This window comes from Podarcis liolepis (assembly GCF_965112155.1).
Source record: "Podarcis liolepis genome assembly, chromosome: 11".
NCBI lineage: Eukaryota > Metazoa > Chordata > Lepidosauria > Squamata > Lacertidae > Podarcis > Podarcis liolepis.
In genome coordinates this window covers 57183099-57201712 of record NC_139565.1, presented here as the reverse complement: position 1 = coordinate 57201712, position 18614 = coordinate 57183099, and the positions used below count along the sequence as shown (strand labels likewise).

The window sequence follows — 18614 nt, the reverse complement described above, 5'->3', positions numbered from 1 at the left end:
CAAAGCTAGCAGCTCTCAATTGCCTCTGTGCCCCCCCTCTTGCAGCTGACCTGACTGCCAACACAGGCAGCCCTAAAGGGAAGCTGAGTCACACAGGGAATGGGCTTCCCTTGCGCTTGACCCAGAAGCAGCAGTTAGGGCAGAATTCTGCAGTGCAATGGCTGGCAGGAGTGAGGCCTTGTCAGCATATAGCACCTGTGCTCAGAAATCTGCACTGGCTGCTGATTTGCTACTGGACCAGGTTCAAGAGTTACTACTAGAATGTAGTACTACTAGTTACTACAGTGGTACCTCGGGTTAAGTACAGTGGTGCCTCGCAAGACGAAAAGAATCCGTTCTGTGATTCTCTTCGTCTAGCGGTTTTTTCGTCTTGCAAAGCAAGCCCATTGAAGGATTAGCGGATTAGCGCTATTAGTGCTATTAGCGGCTTTTAGCGGCTTATCTGCTGATCGGATCAGCTGATAAGCGGCTTAGCGGCTTAGAAAAAGGGGGGGAGGGGGAAAAACCAGCAGGAACTCGCAAGACATTGTCGTCTTGCGAAGCAAGCCCATAGGAAATTCGTTTTGCGAAGCGCCTCCAAAACAGAAAACTCTTTCGTCTAGCAAGTTTTCCGTCTTGCGAGGCATTCGTCTTGCGGGGCACCACTGTACTTAATTCATTCCGTAGGTCCGTTCTTAAACTGAAACTGTTCTTAACCTGAAGCACCACTTTAGCTAATGGGGCCTCCTGCTGCTGCCGCGCCGCCGGAGCACGATTTCTATTCTCATCCTGAAGCAAAGTTCTTAACCTGAAGCACTATTTCTGGGTTAGCGGAGTCTGTCACCTGAAGCGTCTGTAACCTGAGGTACCACTGTACTAGAATGTATTTCAATTAATTGATTGTGATTTTACATAAACTGTGCTATTTTTACTGTTGTTAGCTGCTCTGAGCTTGGCTTTGGCTGGGGAGGACAGGATATAAATAAATAAAAATTATTATTATTACAGTGGCACCTCTGGTTAGGAACTTAATTCATTCCGGAGGTCCGTTCTTAACCTGAAACTGTTCTTAACCTGAGGTATCACTTTAGCTAATGGGGCCTCTCACTGCTGCTGTTGCCGCACCACCACCACACAATTTCTGTTCTCATCCTGAGGTAAAGTTCTTAACCCAAGGTACTATTTCTGGGTTAGCAAAGTCTGTAACCTGAAGCGTTTGTAACCCGAAGTGTTTGTAACCCGAGGTATACCGCTGTATTAGTATGCAAAACCCTTAACAGTTTCCAAAAGGCCAGAAAATACATTTTATGTATGCGACAACAGCTGCATGGATGTTACTAGCCCAAGGATGGAAAGAAGAAATTTAAAGCAGCTGTGTAGACGACACAGAATTTACAGTGTGTGGAGAATATTCTCCAGAGAATATTCTCACCTCACATCACTAGTCCTGTATGTATCCAGTTTGACATTTTGTGGGTAGCTATGAGGTTACCTGCACAGGGGGAAAATAACTTTTTTTGCTTGGTTTTGAAGCACATCTTCCCTGCACAGGGCTAAGCAGAATAACACCCACAGAGAGGGGCTCTTTTGTATACTTACTTGGCAGGAGACATAAGCAAAGCAAGGGACTGCATAAAGTGAAAGAGCCCCGAGGGGTTATCCAGAACCCGAATCTGAAAGCAAACAAGAAATTGAATGAGGGAGTTAAAAAATAATAAAAAATAGGTGCTACTCAAACCCGGGTGTCTGGGAAATCAAGATCAAAATGTACCCGATACGTCCAATTTATGGAGATACAGGTGGGGGAAAACGGTTTCCACAAGAGTTGAGGTGAGATGCTCAAAGGCAGATAAACACAAAACGAGCTCTGAGAGCAGATTAGAATATGCAGGAAAAGTTGTTGGTGCCGCCCGTGTCCCAGACTGCGCCATTTCAGACCTCAGGTAGAGAGAACTATACTTTTAATGCTCCCTAAGATAAAACACACTTGCCTGTGAAAACAAGCATGTCAAGGGGCAAGGGAAGGCTAAACTGCTTTTCCCTTTTTAAAAAAAGGCTAGCCTTTGCACATTCAAATTTCAAACAACAACATTTGTCCCCCTGACCCCCCCCCCCCTTTAAAAGGTTTCACTAATCTGAAAAACTGTAACTCATTTGCGGTTTGGGCACCTCAGTTTGGGGCATTCGTGTGGGGCAAGACCAGGGGTCAGCAAAGTTTTTCAGCAGGGGGCCGCTCCACTGTCCCTCAGACCTTGTGGGGGGCCGGACTATATTTTGAAGGGGGGAAATGAACGAATTCCTATGCGCCACAAATAACCCAGAGATGTATTTTAAATAAAAGGACACATTCTACAAATAAATAAATAATAATAATAATAATAATAATAATAATAATAATAATAATAATAATTTTTATTTATACCCTGCCCTCCCCGGCCAGAGCCGGGCTCAGGGCAGCTAACACCAATAAAATCACAGTAAAAACATAATGGGAGGAAAAGACAGGGAGGAAAAAAAACCATTTAAAATACAGCTTAAAATGCAATTTAAAATGCAGCCTCATTTTAAGGTAGCCGATAAATCAAGACCATAAGGGGAGGGAAACATAAGGGTCAGACATGTAAAAACACGCTGATTCCCGGACCGTCCGTGTGCCGGATTTAGAAGGCGATCGGGCCGGATCCAGCCCACGGGCCTTAGTTTGCCGACCCATGGGCAAGACCCCCCACACCTGCCTCCTAAAGTGCGACTGCCCAAGAGACAGCGAGATCTGGGTCCCCAGCACATCCCCGTAAGAAGCAAAGATTAAACATCCGCACCTGAATGAAAGGAACAGCCCACTTGCTAACTCCGGCCGGACAGCGGAGGATGTGGTTTAAGAGGAAAATGTGGTCTCCTGGACAACCAACCTTTTGCAAGACGGACACCTGGAGAGACAGGAGACAGGAGACAATTTCAAAGGCAGTTAAGGGAGGGAAGAACTGCAAAGCCACAGTTACGACGGATCTCTTAAAATAGAAGCATACTGAAAGCTCCCCATTCCAGACCCTCTTCTCCTTGCATTGCTATTCTTGACTTCCTTTTGATAGGTCACTTGGGGAATAGGAAGCGGGTGGCGCTGTGGGTTAAACCACAGAACCTAGGGCTTGCCGATCAGAAGGTCAGAGGTTCGAATCCCCACGACAGGGTGAGCTTCCGTAGCTAGGTCCCTGCTCCTGCCAACCTAGCAGTTTGAAAGCACATCAAAGTGCAAGTAGATAAATAGGTACCACTCCAGCGGGAAGGTAAACGGCATTTCAGTGCGCTGCTCTGGTTCACCAGAAGCAGCTTAGTCATGCTGGACACATGACCCGGAAGCTGTACACCGGCTCCTTCGGCCAATAAAGCGAGATGAGCGCCGCAACCCCAGAGACCTAATGGACCTAATGGCCAGGGGTCCCTTTACCTTTTAGATATAAAAGGACTGCCCTAGCAGCAGATTTAGGGTAGATCTGACTCCCTCTGTTTCTCACCAGCCTCTGCAGCCAGGAGAGCACGTCGCTCTCAAACTGAGGATCCTCAACGACCCTGCGCATGAAACTGAAGAGGACGCTGATGCACTCCTTCAAAGGACCCACGTCCAAGGAAACATCTTCAGCCTGTTTAAGAACTGCAGGCGAGGAGAGAAGAAAAAGGATTAAGCGACCTCACAGTTGGAGTGAAATAATAAGTTGGAGTGAGTACAGTGGCACCTCGGGTTAGAGATGCTTCAGGTTACAGACTCCGCTAACCCAGAAATAATACCTCGGGTTAAGAACTTTGCTTCAGGATGAGAACAGAAATTGCGCGGCAGCGGGAGGCCCCATTGGCTAAAGTGGTACAGTGGTGCCCCGCAAGGCGAATGCCTCGCAAGACAGAAAACTCGCTAGACGAAAGAGTTTTCCGTTTTGGAGGTGCTTCGCTAGACGAATTTCCTATGGGCTTGCTTCGCAAGACGACAATGTCTTGCGAGTTCCTGCGGGGTTTTTTCCCTTCCCCCCCCCTTTTTCTAAGCCGCTAAGCCGCTTATCAGCTGATCCGATCAGCCGATAAGCCGCTAAAAGCCGCTAATAGCGCTAATCCGCTAATCTGTCAATGGGCTTGCTTCGCAAGACGAAAAAACCGCTAGACAAAGAGAATCACAGAACGGATTCTTTTCGTCTTGCGAGGCACCACTGTACCTCAGGTTAAGAACAGTTTCAGGTTAAGAACGGACCTCCAGAGCGAATTAAGTTCTTAACCTGAGGTACCACTGTACTGGGCGTCTGCTAGGAAGCCTGCACTGGGTTCGAAACCTTGCCTAGCCATGAGGAGGCCTGCACCAAGTTGCTGCCTCTTATTGATGGACTGATTTCATTTATATTCCAGCTTTTCTCCATGAAGCTCGAGGTGGTCCACACAGTTCTCTCCCTCCTCGTTTAATCCACACCAGAACCCTATGAGGTCAGTTAGGGTAAGGATAGAGAAGGGAATAGCCACCCAATGTGGCCAGGGCAGCCCAGCCAGATGGGTGGGGTACAAATAATTAAACTGTTTAAATTGTTACAAGGTCACCCAGTGAGGGATCTGAACCCTGGTCTCTCAGGTCCTGGTCTGACTCTGGTGGTTGTAAAGGGGTGGGAATGGGATAACCATCACCCCACTGGGGAACTGGGGGCAGATGCAATTTAATGACATAAATAGACTCGTACCTTCTGGAACGGATTATGTTCAGGAACCAAGATACAACTGCAGTCCCCCTCCTTGGCTGAAGGGAACACGCAATTGTAGGGTTGTGCACGGACACACACAGATGCTCTCAGCAGCCCCACACCACTGCCCAGGTGCCCAGAGCATGAGAAGCTGCCAAACAGAATCCCCCCCCCCCCCGTTTTCACAATGGGGTTCTACGTCAACACCCCAATACGTATGCCACAGCCCTTTCTCTCACACATTGTGTGGATAGTGGGAGGGCAGGGAGAGCAAAAACCCATCGAGCATTGCCAGAACGTACAAGAAGGTACAGTGGTGCCCCGCAAGATGAATGCCTTGCAAAACGGAAAACTCGTTTTGGAGGTGCTTCGCTAGACGAATTTCCTATGGGCTTGCTTCGCAAGACGACAATGTCTTGCGATTTCCTGCGGGGTTTTTTTACTCCCCCCCCCCTTTTCTAAGCCGCTTATCAGCTGATCTGATCAGCCGATAAGCCGCTAAAAGCCGCTAATAGCGCTAATCCTCTAATCCATCAATGGGCTTGCTTCGCAAGACGAAAAAATCGCTAGACGAAGAGAATCACAGAACGGATTCTTTTCGTCTTGCGAGGCACCACTGTAGTCTGAACCTCCCCGGAATAAAGTACCTCCAATTAGCATATGCGCTTCGCTTGCGTAATTTATGCAGTTTGCAGAACAGGAGCGGAATTCTGCCGCTTACTGCACACGGCGTCCCTGATGCTTCCTGCCCAAGGGAAGTTAATTGGAATATAACTCGGATACACGCACCTGGCGGCTGCTGCTGCTGAATGCCCACAGACCTCAGCGAGGAAGAGCTGCTGAGAAGCCTGTAGATGTAAGACTCCACCTGCAGGCGGGACAAGACAGACGTGTACAAGTGCAAGGCCAGGGTCTGGTGCACATGCTCAGCCTGGGCTTCAAAGAGCCTCTTCAGGTCTCCCAAAGCGCCTTCGTTCATCTCGACCGTCTGGTAGCGATGGTGGCCAGACACTTTGCACTGATCAGCACAGACGCCCTGCAAGGGGAGCAATGTTCAAAATGAGGAGTTAATAATTTTATGAAGTGAAGTGACCTTGTTGCACAATTCGATCTCCTAACATGCCTTTCTCACATGTACTGTGGCATTCTAGTCAAAATAAAAAAATTCTTTCCAGTAGCACCTTAAAGACCAACTAAGTTAGTTCTTGGTATGAGCTTTCGTGTGCATGCACACTTCTTCAGATACACTGAAACAAAAGTTGCCAGATCCTTCTATATAGTGAGAAGGTGGGGAGGGGTATTACTCAGAAGGGTGGTGGGAATGGGAGATTGGCAGATAGCTGAGATGAGCCTGCTGACGACTCTTAACGACTGTATAATGTTATTATACATGACTAGGCCATTTCTCACCTTCTCACCCCTTGCCTTTTCCTGTAAGACCTATTACAGTCGTTAAGAGTCGTCAACAGGCTCATCTCAGCTATCTGCCAATCTCCCATATGGCAGACCAACACGGCTACCTATCTGTAACTGTGGCATTCTAGTTACAGATAGGTAGCCGTGTTGGTCTGCCATAGTCAAAATAAAAAAATTCCTTCCTTCCATTAGCATCTTAAAGACCAACTAAGTTAGTTCTTGGTATGAGCTTTCGTGTGCATGCACACTTCTTCAGATACACACTTCTTCAGTGTATCTGAAGAAGTGTGCATGCACACGAAAGCTCATACCAAGAACTAATTTAGTTGGTCTTTAAGGTGCTACTGGAAGGAAGGAATTTTTTTATTGTGGCATTCTAGGTATCAGAGTTTTTATTATGATGATTGCAACTGTCGAGAATGAATTTCTGTGCAATTATTTGTTGATATTCTGAGAGTTCATTTTGTTGTGCCCTATTATATCCTGATGGGTCATTAAATGTTACTTCATTTGATAGGTTAAGAATCCTAATTTTTTATTATTGATTTATTTGTACCAGATCAGTTTGCTATTAAGATGTGTGGCCTTGTATATTTTGTCATTTTCGCAGCTCGCGAACCGCCCTGTGTATAATAATACAGAAAAGCGGAGTACTAATTAAAAGAAAGAAAATAGAAAGCTCCAAAGAGTCTGTAGCTGAGTGTGGGCGCTCCTGAGCCGATTGAAGACATTCCTTAAAAGCGTGCGGTACAGCTCTCTCAGGATCCCATTCCAGAAGCATTTCTGCAAGTCAAGAGGTGTTCCCTCAAAGATGAAAGCTATGGAAAAACTCTGGTCTAGGAGGCTAAGTAACAAGGCATGTTAGGCCTCACCATTTCTTGGGAGGGGAAATTCAAACAAGCAAATTCCCCCACACCACTAATACCTGCATTCTGAAATAGCTGTTTTTAATAATAATAAAATAATAATAATAATAATAATAATTTATTATTTATATGCCACCTATCTGGCTGGGTTGCCACAGCCACTCTGAGCCGCTTCCAGCAAATTAAACACATTTATTTAACTGTGTTTATATCCCACCTTTCTCTCCAGGGAGCTCAAAGTGGTGCACACACCGTTCTGGCCCTCCTCATTTAACTAACTCCCAGAACGACAACCCTGTGAGGTTGGCTAGGCTGACAGGCAGCAACTGGACCAGTGGGGATTCAAACCCTGGTCTCCCAGCTCTTAGTCTGATACTCTAACCCAGTGTTTCCCAAACTTGGGACTCCAGATTTTGGGGGGAGTACAAATGCCATCATCCGTAGCTAGGAGAACGAGTGGTCAGGGATAATGGGAAGCGTAGTCCAAAAACAGCTGGAGACCCAAGTTTGGGAAACACTGCTCTAAAAAGGTAAGAAAAGGTAAAGGACCCCTGGACGGTTAAGTCCAGTCAAAAGCGACTACGGGGTTCCAGCACTCATCTCGCTTTCAGGCCGAGGGAGCCGGCGTTTGTCCACAGACAGCTTTCCAGGTCATGTGGCCAGCATGACTAAAATGCTTCTGGTGCAATGGAACACCGTGACGGAAAACAGAGTGCACAGAAATGCCATTTACCTTCCCGCTGCAACGGTACCTATTTATCTACTTGCACTGGTGTGCTTTTGAATTGCTAGGTTGGCAGGAGCAGGGACCAAGCAACGGGCGCTCACTCAGTCACGGGTATTTCAACCATCGTCCTTCCGATCGGCAAGCGCAAGAGGCTCCGTGGTTTAGACCAGTGTTTTTCAACCACTGTTCCGCGGCACACTAGTGTGCCACGAGATGTTGCCTGGTGTGCCGAGGGGAAAATAGAAAAATTCGATAGATTTTTTTTTTTAATGTCAAATTTTTGCCCACTAGGCGGGCGCTGGACTGTGTCCTGGGTATGGGGGCAGTTTGACCCCACCCTCGGCCAGCGGGGGCGCTGATTGGCGCTCCTCAGGGGAACACCCTCCCCTTTTCTGATGCCTGGGCTGTGATTGGTCCAGACTCCAGCCTGGACCTATCACAGTAGGACATCATCTTCCAACTTCCTTCCCACCCGAGCACAGAGACCAGGACTCAGCGGGAGTCAGCACTGCAGAGAGGCCGGATCCAGACCAGGCCGCAGGTGCAGCGTGAGGTGAGGAGGTCATCTGGATCGATCCCCGCTGAGCAGAGAACGGTCCGCAACGTTTTTGTTTGCCATTAAAGAAAAAAATATTAAACCATTTTCCACTACATATCTTTGTGAGTTGAGCTTTTCAAGCATGATTGCTATAAAAACTAAATACAGAGAGAGACTGAGAGCTGTTGACGAAGAGCTACGTGTGTGTCTTTCTTCGATTCCAGCCAGAATATCAGCTTTGTGTTCAGCCAAACAGGCCCAGGTTGCGCACTGAATAAAGTATTTTGTAATTTTTCATATTTCTGTTTACTTACTATTTCATAATAAAGTAATTATAAAATACTTTCTTTATGTTTATTTGATTCCTATTCAAGTGAATTACTTTATATATAGTCAATATAGGCACAGAGTTAATTTTTTTAACATTTTCTAATGGTGATGTGCCTCGAGATTTTTTTCATGAAACAAGTGTGCCTTTGCCCAAAAAAGGTTGAAAAACACTGGTTTAGACCACAGCGCCACCCGCGTCCCATGCCACTAACCACTACGCTACACTGCATCTCTGCTTCTTTATAAAACGTTACATCTCCGGAGGGCTGAACCACCTGATTTTCCGCGAACGTATGAACCGGCTTTTAGAAACGTGCTTCAGTTACTTCACCTGGATGGGCTGCTGTTCGTCCTTGAAAGTCCATAGGCGGCTCCTGGCGCTCTGGCAATCCAAAGCAATGGTTTGCAGCTCCGCTTCGGCAAGGAGCAGCTGCTTGCGGCATCGCCAGTAGTTCAGCAGCAGCTCAAAGAACTCGTGCCTGTCCTGGTGCGCCACAGTCCCAAACTCTTCCACGTAGGCGTCGACGTTCTCCAGCCAGGAGCAGGGCTCAAAGACCTTCAGCTGCTCTCGGGTGAAAGGCAACAGCTCCGGCTGTGCCGGGATCTCGGGGTACAACCTCTCCTTCGGTTTGAGGGGAGCAACCGCAACCACCGCCAGCCTCTCCCTGAACAGCTCCAGCGGGAGATCCGGATAGAGCATTTTGGGAGCGGATTTCTGAATCTCCTCTTTGCTGGGGGCACAGACGGCGGGAAGAACCTCTTCCGAAGGATGGGACACAGACTGCTTGTCACTGCGTACGGTCTCCGTCTCTGGGTCCTGCGCACTCCCCAGCAAAGGCGGCGCGCAAGGAGCATTGCTTTCCGACAGGTCGCAGGAAGCAACTGCTTCGGCGAGGCTCTGAGGACTGACTGGGTTTCCCCCAGTACTTTTCTCCTCCTGCAAAGCTCTGCCTGCAAATTCTTCCCCCTGGATCAGGGGCTCCAATGGGGCAGTTGCTGGAGATCCTTCATTTTCTACAGTTACTGCACTCGGTGGGACATCGCAGGCATCCTTCACGTTTTCTCTCTCTTTGGCTTCGTTGCAGAGCTTGGGCTCTGGAAGGCGTTCTCCCTGGGTGTCGCAGGACTGAGTTGGTTCTTCTCCAACTGAATCTGGAAGAGACAGCTGACAGGTGACGCTCTCCTCCTCTTCACTTTTTTTCTTTTTTTCCTAGTGGAAAGAATTGGGGGGGAGAGAGACAGCAACACTGAAGAATGAGATTTGAGGAACAAAAGACCCATAGGAACGTAAGATGGTTCCTTATGGGGAGTAATAATAATAATAATAATAATAATAATAATAATAATAATAATAATTTATTATTTATACCCCTCCCATCTGGCTGGGTTTCCCCAGCCACTCTGGGCGGCTTCCAACAAAACACTAAAATACAATAACCTATTAAACATTAAAAGCTTCCCTAAACAGGGCTGACTTCAGATGTCTTCTAAAAGTTTGGTAGTTATTTTTCTCTTTGACATCTGAGCTCAGAGCTCAGCACCTCAAGCCCCACAGATAAGGGTAACATCAAAGCAATACAATTAGCCTATATCAAAAGCCGGTGAATGTAAACGTATATGGGTTCACTGCTACAACTATTACCAACCCTCCCCTTTTACTGAAGTACACCTTTAAATTGATGTTTTATTTAGAGTGTTTCGCCCCTTTAGAGTCTATTGCCTGTGTGCGTTCCCCTGCTGCAATCTGCTCTTTGATTGCTTGTTAGAGCTGGGTTGTGTGTCTGTGTTTGTGTGTTCGAGTCTTGTTGTATTTTTAATGTTTTCACTGCAAGCCACCTTGAAGCTGTTGTGACAGGCGAGATAAGAATACCGACAACAAACAACCTCTCACCCGTTTCTTGCAGAAGTGTTTGGCTTGCCACATCATGGAACACTTTCCCAACTAATGAAAGCGCTTTCTGGAAGGGAGCGGGGGAGATCACAAACCGAAAATGCTGAATGCGAGCCAAGAGCCGAAGGAAATGCCATGTGAGAGTCACGCTATTCCCAAGACTCGGGGTTAACTAATGCCACAGATTCAGTTTTCGCCAAACTGGTACCCTGCTGGTAGACTGGCTGGGGCTGATGGGAGAATAGCCCAAAACATCTGCAAGATACCAGCTTGGCAAAGGATGCCACAGATCACACTGCCTCCGACAGTCATATATAACCTTTTCCAGCAGCAAAATAATGCTTATCCACAAAGGCCAGGAGGGGAAGCCTGAAAAAGCAGCAGTAGCAGTTCAACACAAATTCCAGGGTGTGTCCATCAGATTCCAAAGGATCCAAGCTCCCTTGTCCTTTTGAGCAACGAGTAAGTTTCTAGCCCCTATGACTGCAGCCGTATACTTATGAAAAGCTAAGGGGCTTTTAATCGTCTCTGACAACAGAAATTGGCCATCAAGTCCCACCAATTCTTTTGCGGAAGCTGCTTTCACAGAGGGCTTGGGGTATATAGAATAGTGGAGCAAGCAAGGCAGAACCTGCACTGGCCACAATGACGCAGAGAGAATCAGAGGCAGCAGGGAGAAAAGGAGAGAAGAGACAGGAATACGCAAGTATTAGAAGCAAGGAGCTTCTTCTAAGCCTCACTTCCGACTCTAGGAGTGTTCGCCCGTTACATGCAACACATGTAAAATCTGTACCTGTGTACACAGTCGCTGAACTGCATAAAGTCAACAAGCATGAGCTCCTTCATACATACTCTTGTATAATTATAGAGACAGCTAGCAGTTGGGTTTGGTATAATGTGTGAACAAGCCTTCTCTCTCTTAGGCATCTACAGTATGAACCACAGTGGTACCTCTGGTTGCGAACGGGATCCATTCCGGAGCCCCGTTCGCAACCTGAAAGAAACACAACCCGCATCTGCGCATGTACAGGTCGCAATTCGCCGCTTTTGCGCATGTGCGTGACGTCATTTTGCGCATCTGCGCATGCACGAGTGGCGAAACCCGGAAGTAACCCTTTCCGGTACTTCCGGGTCGCCGCGGGACGCAACCTGAAGAAACGTACCATGAAGCAAACACAACAAGAGATATGACTGCATTTCAAAGCCCACCAGCAGAACCCTAAAGCCTGACCTGGATTCTGCAAGTCCCTGCCCCAATCTCCTCCAAATGCCTTTGTACTTTTCTGGCACTTTTGTCTGCATTTTGTGTATTCACCTGCTTTGCCTCAAAACCCACCTGCCCCTTCGATCTCTTTCCCCAAGTGAAAGTGAAAGTCCAAGCCCATGCATCTACCGTAACTGCCTCCTCCATCCTTCCCTCAGCTTTGTGGTTTCTCAATACCTCCAACGCTTAAATGGTTGCCGTCTTGCAGAGCTTCAAACTGACTTCTCTGCTTACGAAACTCCATGAAATGCCAGGCATGCTGATGACCAGCTGCAACGTAGCAGCGCTGGAACTTCCACTTAATCTATCAATAAACAAACGCTTCCCGGATACAAAGAATGGTATTACAATCCAGCGTTGCAGCAACATCTGATTGCATCTCCATGGCCATCAAGGGTTGCCAGAGTAAAATTCCATAAATGTGGACAGAACGTAAAAGCTGCTTTGCTAGATCAGGCTAGAAGGCCACAGCCTAGCCTTTTGTTTCAAACACTGGCTAGCCAGACTTTTCAAAGCCCTCACAAGGATGGCAAGATGGAGCCTCCCTATGGAAGAGCAGCAGTTTTGCTTGTCAACAGCCTAAGTGGAGCCTCCTTGCCTAAAGACAGTCTACCTGCAGAATAACTAAATGAAGCCTTCCTGTGTAGAGAATGAGTCTACCTGTGGGCCACCTGAATTGAGAGCTCCCTCACCCCACTTGCTGAGAGGCGGTCTACCTCTGTTATACCTACACAGAGCCTACCTACTGAGAAGCAGTCTACCTGTGAGCCGCCAGAATGGAACTTGCTTGCTGACAGGCATAGTTGAGAGGCAGCTTACAGAATACCTAAATGGAGCCTCCAGTATTGAGAAACATGCCACCTGCCTAAGTGGAACCTCTCTGTTGAGAGGCAGTCTACCTGCAAGAGGCCTTAATGAAGCGTCCCCTATTGGTAAACAGGCTACCAGCCGCCTAAATGGATCCTTCCCGCTGAGAGGCAGTCTACCTGCGTGATGGAGGCAAAAAATAGTCTACCTGTAAGAAGTCTTAATGGAGCATCTCCTAATGAGAAACAGCCTACCTCCAAAATGCCTTAGTGGAGCTTCCTGGCTAAGAGGCAGTCCACCTGTGAGATGACTTAATGGACACCCCCACCTCCTAAAAAAGAGAGCCAGCCTCTGAAATACTGTACCTAAATGCAGCCTCTTCTGTCAAGCAGCAGTCTACCTGCGAGAAGCCTCAGTGGAGCCTCCCTGCTAGAGGGCAGTCTACCTGTGAGATGCCTTCATGGATTTCCCACCCCCAAAAAGGCAGTCAGCCTCTGAAATACTTAAGTGAAGCCTCTCCTGTACAGCAGCAGTCTACCTGCGAGAAGCCTCAGTGGAGCCTCTGTGCTAGAGGGCAGTCTACCTGTCCTATAAGATGCCTTAATGGAATCTCCCCTAATGAGAAACAGTCTGCCTGTGAGAAGCCTAGATGGAGCTTCCCTGCTAAGAGGCAGTCTACCTATGAGATGCCTTAACGGATTTCCCACCCACCCCCCTAAAAAAGAGAGCCAGCCTCTGAAATACTGTACCTAAATGCAACCTCTTCTGTCAAGCAGCAGCCTACCTGCGAGAAGCCTCAGTGGAGCTTCCCTGCTAGGGGCAGTCTACCTGTGAGATGCCTTCATGGATTTCCCACCCCCTAAAAAGCAGCCAGCCTCTGAAATACCTAAATGGAGCCTCCCCTGTATAGCAGCAGTCTAGCTGCGAGAAGCCTAGTGGAGCCTCCCCGCCGAGCGGCAGTCTACCTGCGAGGCAGCAAGGCGCCCGCCCGCCCGCCTCCCTCCCTCGCTCCCCGGGTTACCTTGGTCCTTCCCCGGCTGCTCCTCGGCCTGCTCCGGGGCTTGACGGCCTCCGCCATGCCGCCCGCCTCGCCCTCCGACGCCCGGGCAGGGTCTCCCTGCCTCCCTCCCTCCTCCCTCCTCTAGTGTTGTTGCTCTGGGCTCCCGCCGCGTCACGTGGGCGCCAGGCCACGCCTCCCCGCCGGGCCGTAGAGATACGAAGCGAAGCCTAATAGAGTGATGCTGCCATACACAATTATAGCCACGCCGAAAGGGCGGTTTTCTCTCTCTTTTTTTCCCTCGATTTTCCTCCCCAATTCTTTATTTGCTGGTGTTGCTTTTCTCACCCCGCACCTCCGTCACTGCGAGGCTCACGGGCCGGGCTGCAACCAGGAAGCCTGGCCTCCAAGTCGAGTCACTGCGTCAGTTCTACATTTTTTACATCTACGGCCACTCTGCTTTCCGCCAATCGCTGCCGAGCGAGACGCGGAAGCGACGGGCGGCGAAGAGGCTTATAAAAGGGGGCGAAATAAGCGCCCGCGGTTACGGCGCTCTGTTCGCAGCAGCGACCCCTGGCGGCGCGGGGTGGGAATGGCGATTCTATGAAGGTCTATAACGTTGTTCTGCAGAAAAAAGGATAAGCGGTGTCGAAGGCTGCGAGTCGTGCCTTTAGACTTTAGAACTAATCTCCTTGTAATCCTGTATATGCATGTGAAAAATGGTTGCCTTAAATGAAATTAATGGACTGTGCAGAATTAGATAAATTAACAGGAAGGGGGACCAGAGATTCTTAGGACTGGAGTAAATATTTGAACTATCTGAAAAGCAATTGTAATAAACAGATCACGCTAGTAGGACTGCAAGAAGTTCTGTAAGGAGGACTTTGTGAAATATTACAAGGAAGACTTTGAAAAGAATGATTAGTTAAGGATAATTAAAAGTAATAGAGAAATTAAGAAATGCAGAATAAGTGATAAGGAACGGAATATCTTCAGAGGTTTTTGATGGAAGTCTAAAATATTGTATAAAATAAGAAGTTATGTTAAATTGTTGGAAATGATATGTTAAAAAACTAATAAAAATATATTTTACAAAAGAGAGAGAAAGGAATGCCTGATTAGAATACTTAGTGCAGGAAAAGAAACTCTGCACGTGCCCAGAGACAAGTAATCCAAGACTGAGACGCAGCGTTATAGCAGCATCTTAAAACAAATCCCAGCCTAGGCTCAAAATTTAAACTATCCACTTTTATTTGTTTATTTATTTTTTACAATTAAGCTGCGTAGATTTTTTAAATGACCTTTATTGCAATGACCTCCCAAGGATTATTTTGGGAAGATGCACAGGGGCCAATGAACACGGCCATTTTTGCACTTTTTATTTTATGTCCTCTCATTTTCAGTGTGCCCATGAAAAAATCCGGAATGAGGAGGGGACGGGGAAGTGTGAGAAGTCAGTGATTTGTTTTTGTTTTTTTTATAATAGTTTTTTATTTGCTTTTTTTCCAGGGTAAAAATACAACATCAATGACACTACAAAAGCAGTTTTTACAGAAAAGAGAAAGAGTTATAAAAAGAAAAAAGAAGGAAAAAAAGAAAGAGAAAAAAAGATTCACTTTTTCAAATCAATTTTCATAATCAACCAGACTTCCCCACATCCCCCGTCCCCTGCTTTCTTTACAATAAAATAAACAGCAAATTAATACCTTATTTCAGTTGTTTTTGTGTTTTCATTTAGTTATATTATCCATGATTTATGCATTTCTAAATCTTAAGCTTAAATTCTCTCATTTACCAATTTCAATACTGAGGCATATTTTTCCAAAGTACTTAGCAAACTGTCAATATTCATATAACTTATAGTGTTTTTGTAAATAGTCCTTAAATTTTTTCCAGTCCTCTTCCACTGCCTCTTCTCCCAGATCTCGGATTCTGCCTGTCATTTCGGCTAATTCCATGTAGTCGATCAGCTGCGAATGCCATTCTTCCAGCGTGGATAACTCCTGTGCCTTCCAGTATTTGGCTATAAGGATTCTTGCTGCTGTGGTTGCATATAAAAAGAAAGTTCTATCTTTTTTTGGCACTCTCTGGCCCACAATGCCCAGGAGGAAGGCCTCTGGTTTCTTGTGAAAGGTGTATTTCAACACCTTTTTCAATTCGTTATAAATCATTTCCCAAAAAGCCTTCACCCTCGGGCATGTCCACCAGAGGTGAAAGAAAGTTCCTTCAACCTCCTTGCATTTCCAACATTTATTGTCAGACAAATGATATATCTTTGCAAGTTTGACTGGGGTCATGTACCACCTGTATACCATTTTCATAATGTTTTCCTTTAAGGCACTACATGCCGTAAATTTCATACTGGTGGTCCACAACCTTTCCCAGTCTTCAGACATAATGTTGTACCCTATGTCCTGTGCCCATTTTATCATTGCTGATTTGACTATCTCATCTTGGGTATTCCACTTAAGCAGCAAGTTATACATTCTTGAAAGCACTTTCGTCTTAGGTTCAAGTAATTCTGTTTCTAATTTTGATTTTTCCACCTGGAAACCAATTCTTTTATCTTTTTTGAAAGTCTCTAAGATTTGGGCGTAGTGAAACCAGTCTCGCACCTTTCCTTTCAATTTTTCAAAACTCTGCAACCTCCAGTTATCACCATCTCTTTCAATTATCTCACAATATTTCAACCAGCCACTCTCCATATTACGTAGTTTTATAGCCTTAGCCTCAACCGGTGATAACCACCTCGGGGTCTTACTTTCAAGTAAGTCCTTGTATTTAGTCCAGACAATAAGTAGAGCTTTCCTGACAATATGGTTTTTAAACAGTTTATGAGACTTTGCCTTGTCATACCAAAGATATGCATGCCACCCAAAAGCATTGCTAAACCCTTCCAGATCTAGGACATCAGTGTTTTCTAGCAGGAACCAATCTTTCATCCAGCAGAGAGATGCAGCTTCATAATACAGTCTTAAATCCGGCAGGGCAAACCCCCCTCTTTCTTTTGCATCTGTTAAAATCTTAAGTTTTATTCGGGGCTTTTTGCCCTGCCAGACAAACTTCGTAATATCTCTCTGCCACTTTCCAAAACATTCCACCCTGTCCACAATCTGAAGGGTTTGAAACAAAAACAGCATTCTTGGCAAAACATTCATTTTTACTGCAGCAATTCTTCCTGACAAGGTAAGTTTCAATCTTGACCAAATTTCCAAATCCTTTTTAATTTCTGACCAGCATTTTTCATAATTATCCTTAAACAAATTCAAATTTCTCCCAGTCAAGTTAACCCCCAGGTATTTCACTTTTGTAACCACATTTAATTCTGTTTCCTTCTGAAACCCATCTATTTCTAACGATGTCAGGTTTTTTGCTAAAACCTTAGTTTTTTGTTTGTTCAACTTGAATCCCGCCACCCGACCAAACTCAGAAATTAGTTCTAGAGCTCTTTTTGTACTGGTTTCTGGCTCCTGTAGTGTCAAAACCAAATCGTCTGCGAAAGCCTTAAGTTTATATTGCTTTTCTCCGACCTGTATTCCTTCCACCAGCTGATCCCTCCTAATCAAGTTCAGCAACACCTCCAGGACAGAAATAAATAGCAAGGGTGATAAGGGGCACCCCTGTCGTGTCCCTTTTTCAATTTTGAACTCCTCTGTCACCACGCTGTTTACTATCAATTTGGCCTTCTGTTCTGAATAGATTGCTTCAATGCCGTTTTGGAACGCCCTTCCCACTCCCATCCCTTCCAAGTTTTTCTTCATAAATTTCCAAGATATATTATCGAAGGCCTTCTCCGCATCTATAAAGATCAAAACTGCTTTCGTATTCATATTTGTCTGTAGTAACTCCAAAACATCTATAATGTTCCTGGTGTTGTCAGACAAATGCCTACCAGGGAGAAAGCCTGCTTGGTCCTTATGAATTACTTCATTCAAAACTTTTTTCAGTCTATTTGCTAAAATATCAGCAAAAATTTTATAATCCACGTTTAGGAGTGAGATGGGACGATAATTTTTAAGTTGGGTCTTTTCAGATTCCAATTTTGGTATCAGGGTGATGAATGCTTCTTTCCACGATTCTGGTGCCCCCTTCCCTTCCATAATCTGGTTGCAAACCTCCATTAATGGCTGTATCAAATAATCCATCAGTGTCTTATAGTATTTGGAGGTAAGCCCGTCTGGGCCTGGGGATTTGCCTATTTGCATATTCTGAATGGCTCTTTCAATTTCCTGTTGTGTTATTCTACAGTTCAGGGCTGTTCGTTTGTCTTGTGTTAACTTTTGCAGGCCATAACTCTTTAAAAAGTTATTTATTTCCATCTCTGCTTGTGGTCCTTGAGTATATAGCTTTTTAAAGTATCTCTGGAAACACTTTCTAATTTCTTCTGGTTTCTGAATACATTCTCCTTCAACCTCCAGATTGGTAACAAAGTTCAATTTTTGCCTCTTCTTCAGCTGCCATGCCAGCAGCTTCCCACATTTATTTGCCGATTCAAATGATCTTTGCTTCATCTGTTTAATTTTCCATTCAATTTCTTGGTTTATCAATTTTGTATATTGTATTTGATAGAATTTTATTTCTCTTAAGACTTCTTTTGATTTTGGGTTTAGTCTCAGTCTTTTTTCTCCATCTCTTATTTTATCCAAAATCTTGTCTTTTTTACCATTCCAGAGTTTCTTCTTAATAGTGTTCTGTTGTATCAGGAACCCTCTCATAACGGCTTTGCTCGCGTCCCAGACTGTTTTCTTTTCCACTGAGGTGTTCAAGTTTATTTCAAAATAGTCCTTCAACGTTTTTTGAGCCTTCTTCACAATCTCCTGATCTCTAAGCAGATGGTCATTCATTCTCCATCTGAAGGATCCAGCTGGTGTAAGTCTCAAGTCCATTTTTAAAGCATTATGGTCGGAGCAGGTTTTAGGGCAGATCTCAGCTTTTTTTGTCTTGGGTGCCAGTCCTCTTGATATCCAGATTTGATCTATTCTTGTCCATGATAGGTGGGCCTCAGAAAAGAAAGTTCCCTCCATGCCTAGAGGGTTCTTTGTTCTCCAAATGTCTATCAAGTCCATGTTGTCTGTAAGTTCAAAAAAAGT

General features: G+C 45.7%; 1 protein-coding gene across 1 annotated transcript in view; it reads right to left on the bottom strand.

Annotated features, from left to right (window-relative positions):
- EPG5 (ectopic P-granules 5 autophagy tethering factor) overlaps positions 1–13711 on the bottom strand; it is an 82807-nt gene extending 69096 nt beyond the window's left edge. Inside the window, exons 1-6 of the mRNA XM_083465650.1 lie at positions 13549–13711; positions 8897–9775; positions 5478–5724; positions 3492–3628; positions 2799–2906; positions 1579–1652 (exon numbers count right to left, since the gene is read on the bottom strand). Of these exons, the coding sequence (XP_083321776.1) occupies positions 1579–1652; positions 2799–2906; positions 3492–3628; positions 5478–5724; positions 8897–9775; positions 13549–13605 (1502 nt within the window). The 5' untranslated portion in view covers positions 13606–13711. The remainder of the gene's footprint in view (positions 1–1578; positions 1653–2798; positions 2907–3491; positions 3629–5477; positions 5725–8896; positions 9776–13548) is intronic.
- Between the last annotated feature and the right edge of the window lie 4903 nt (positions 13712–18614).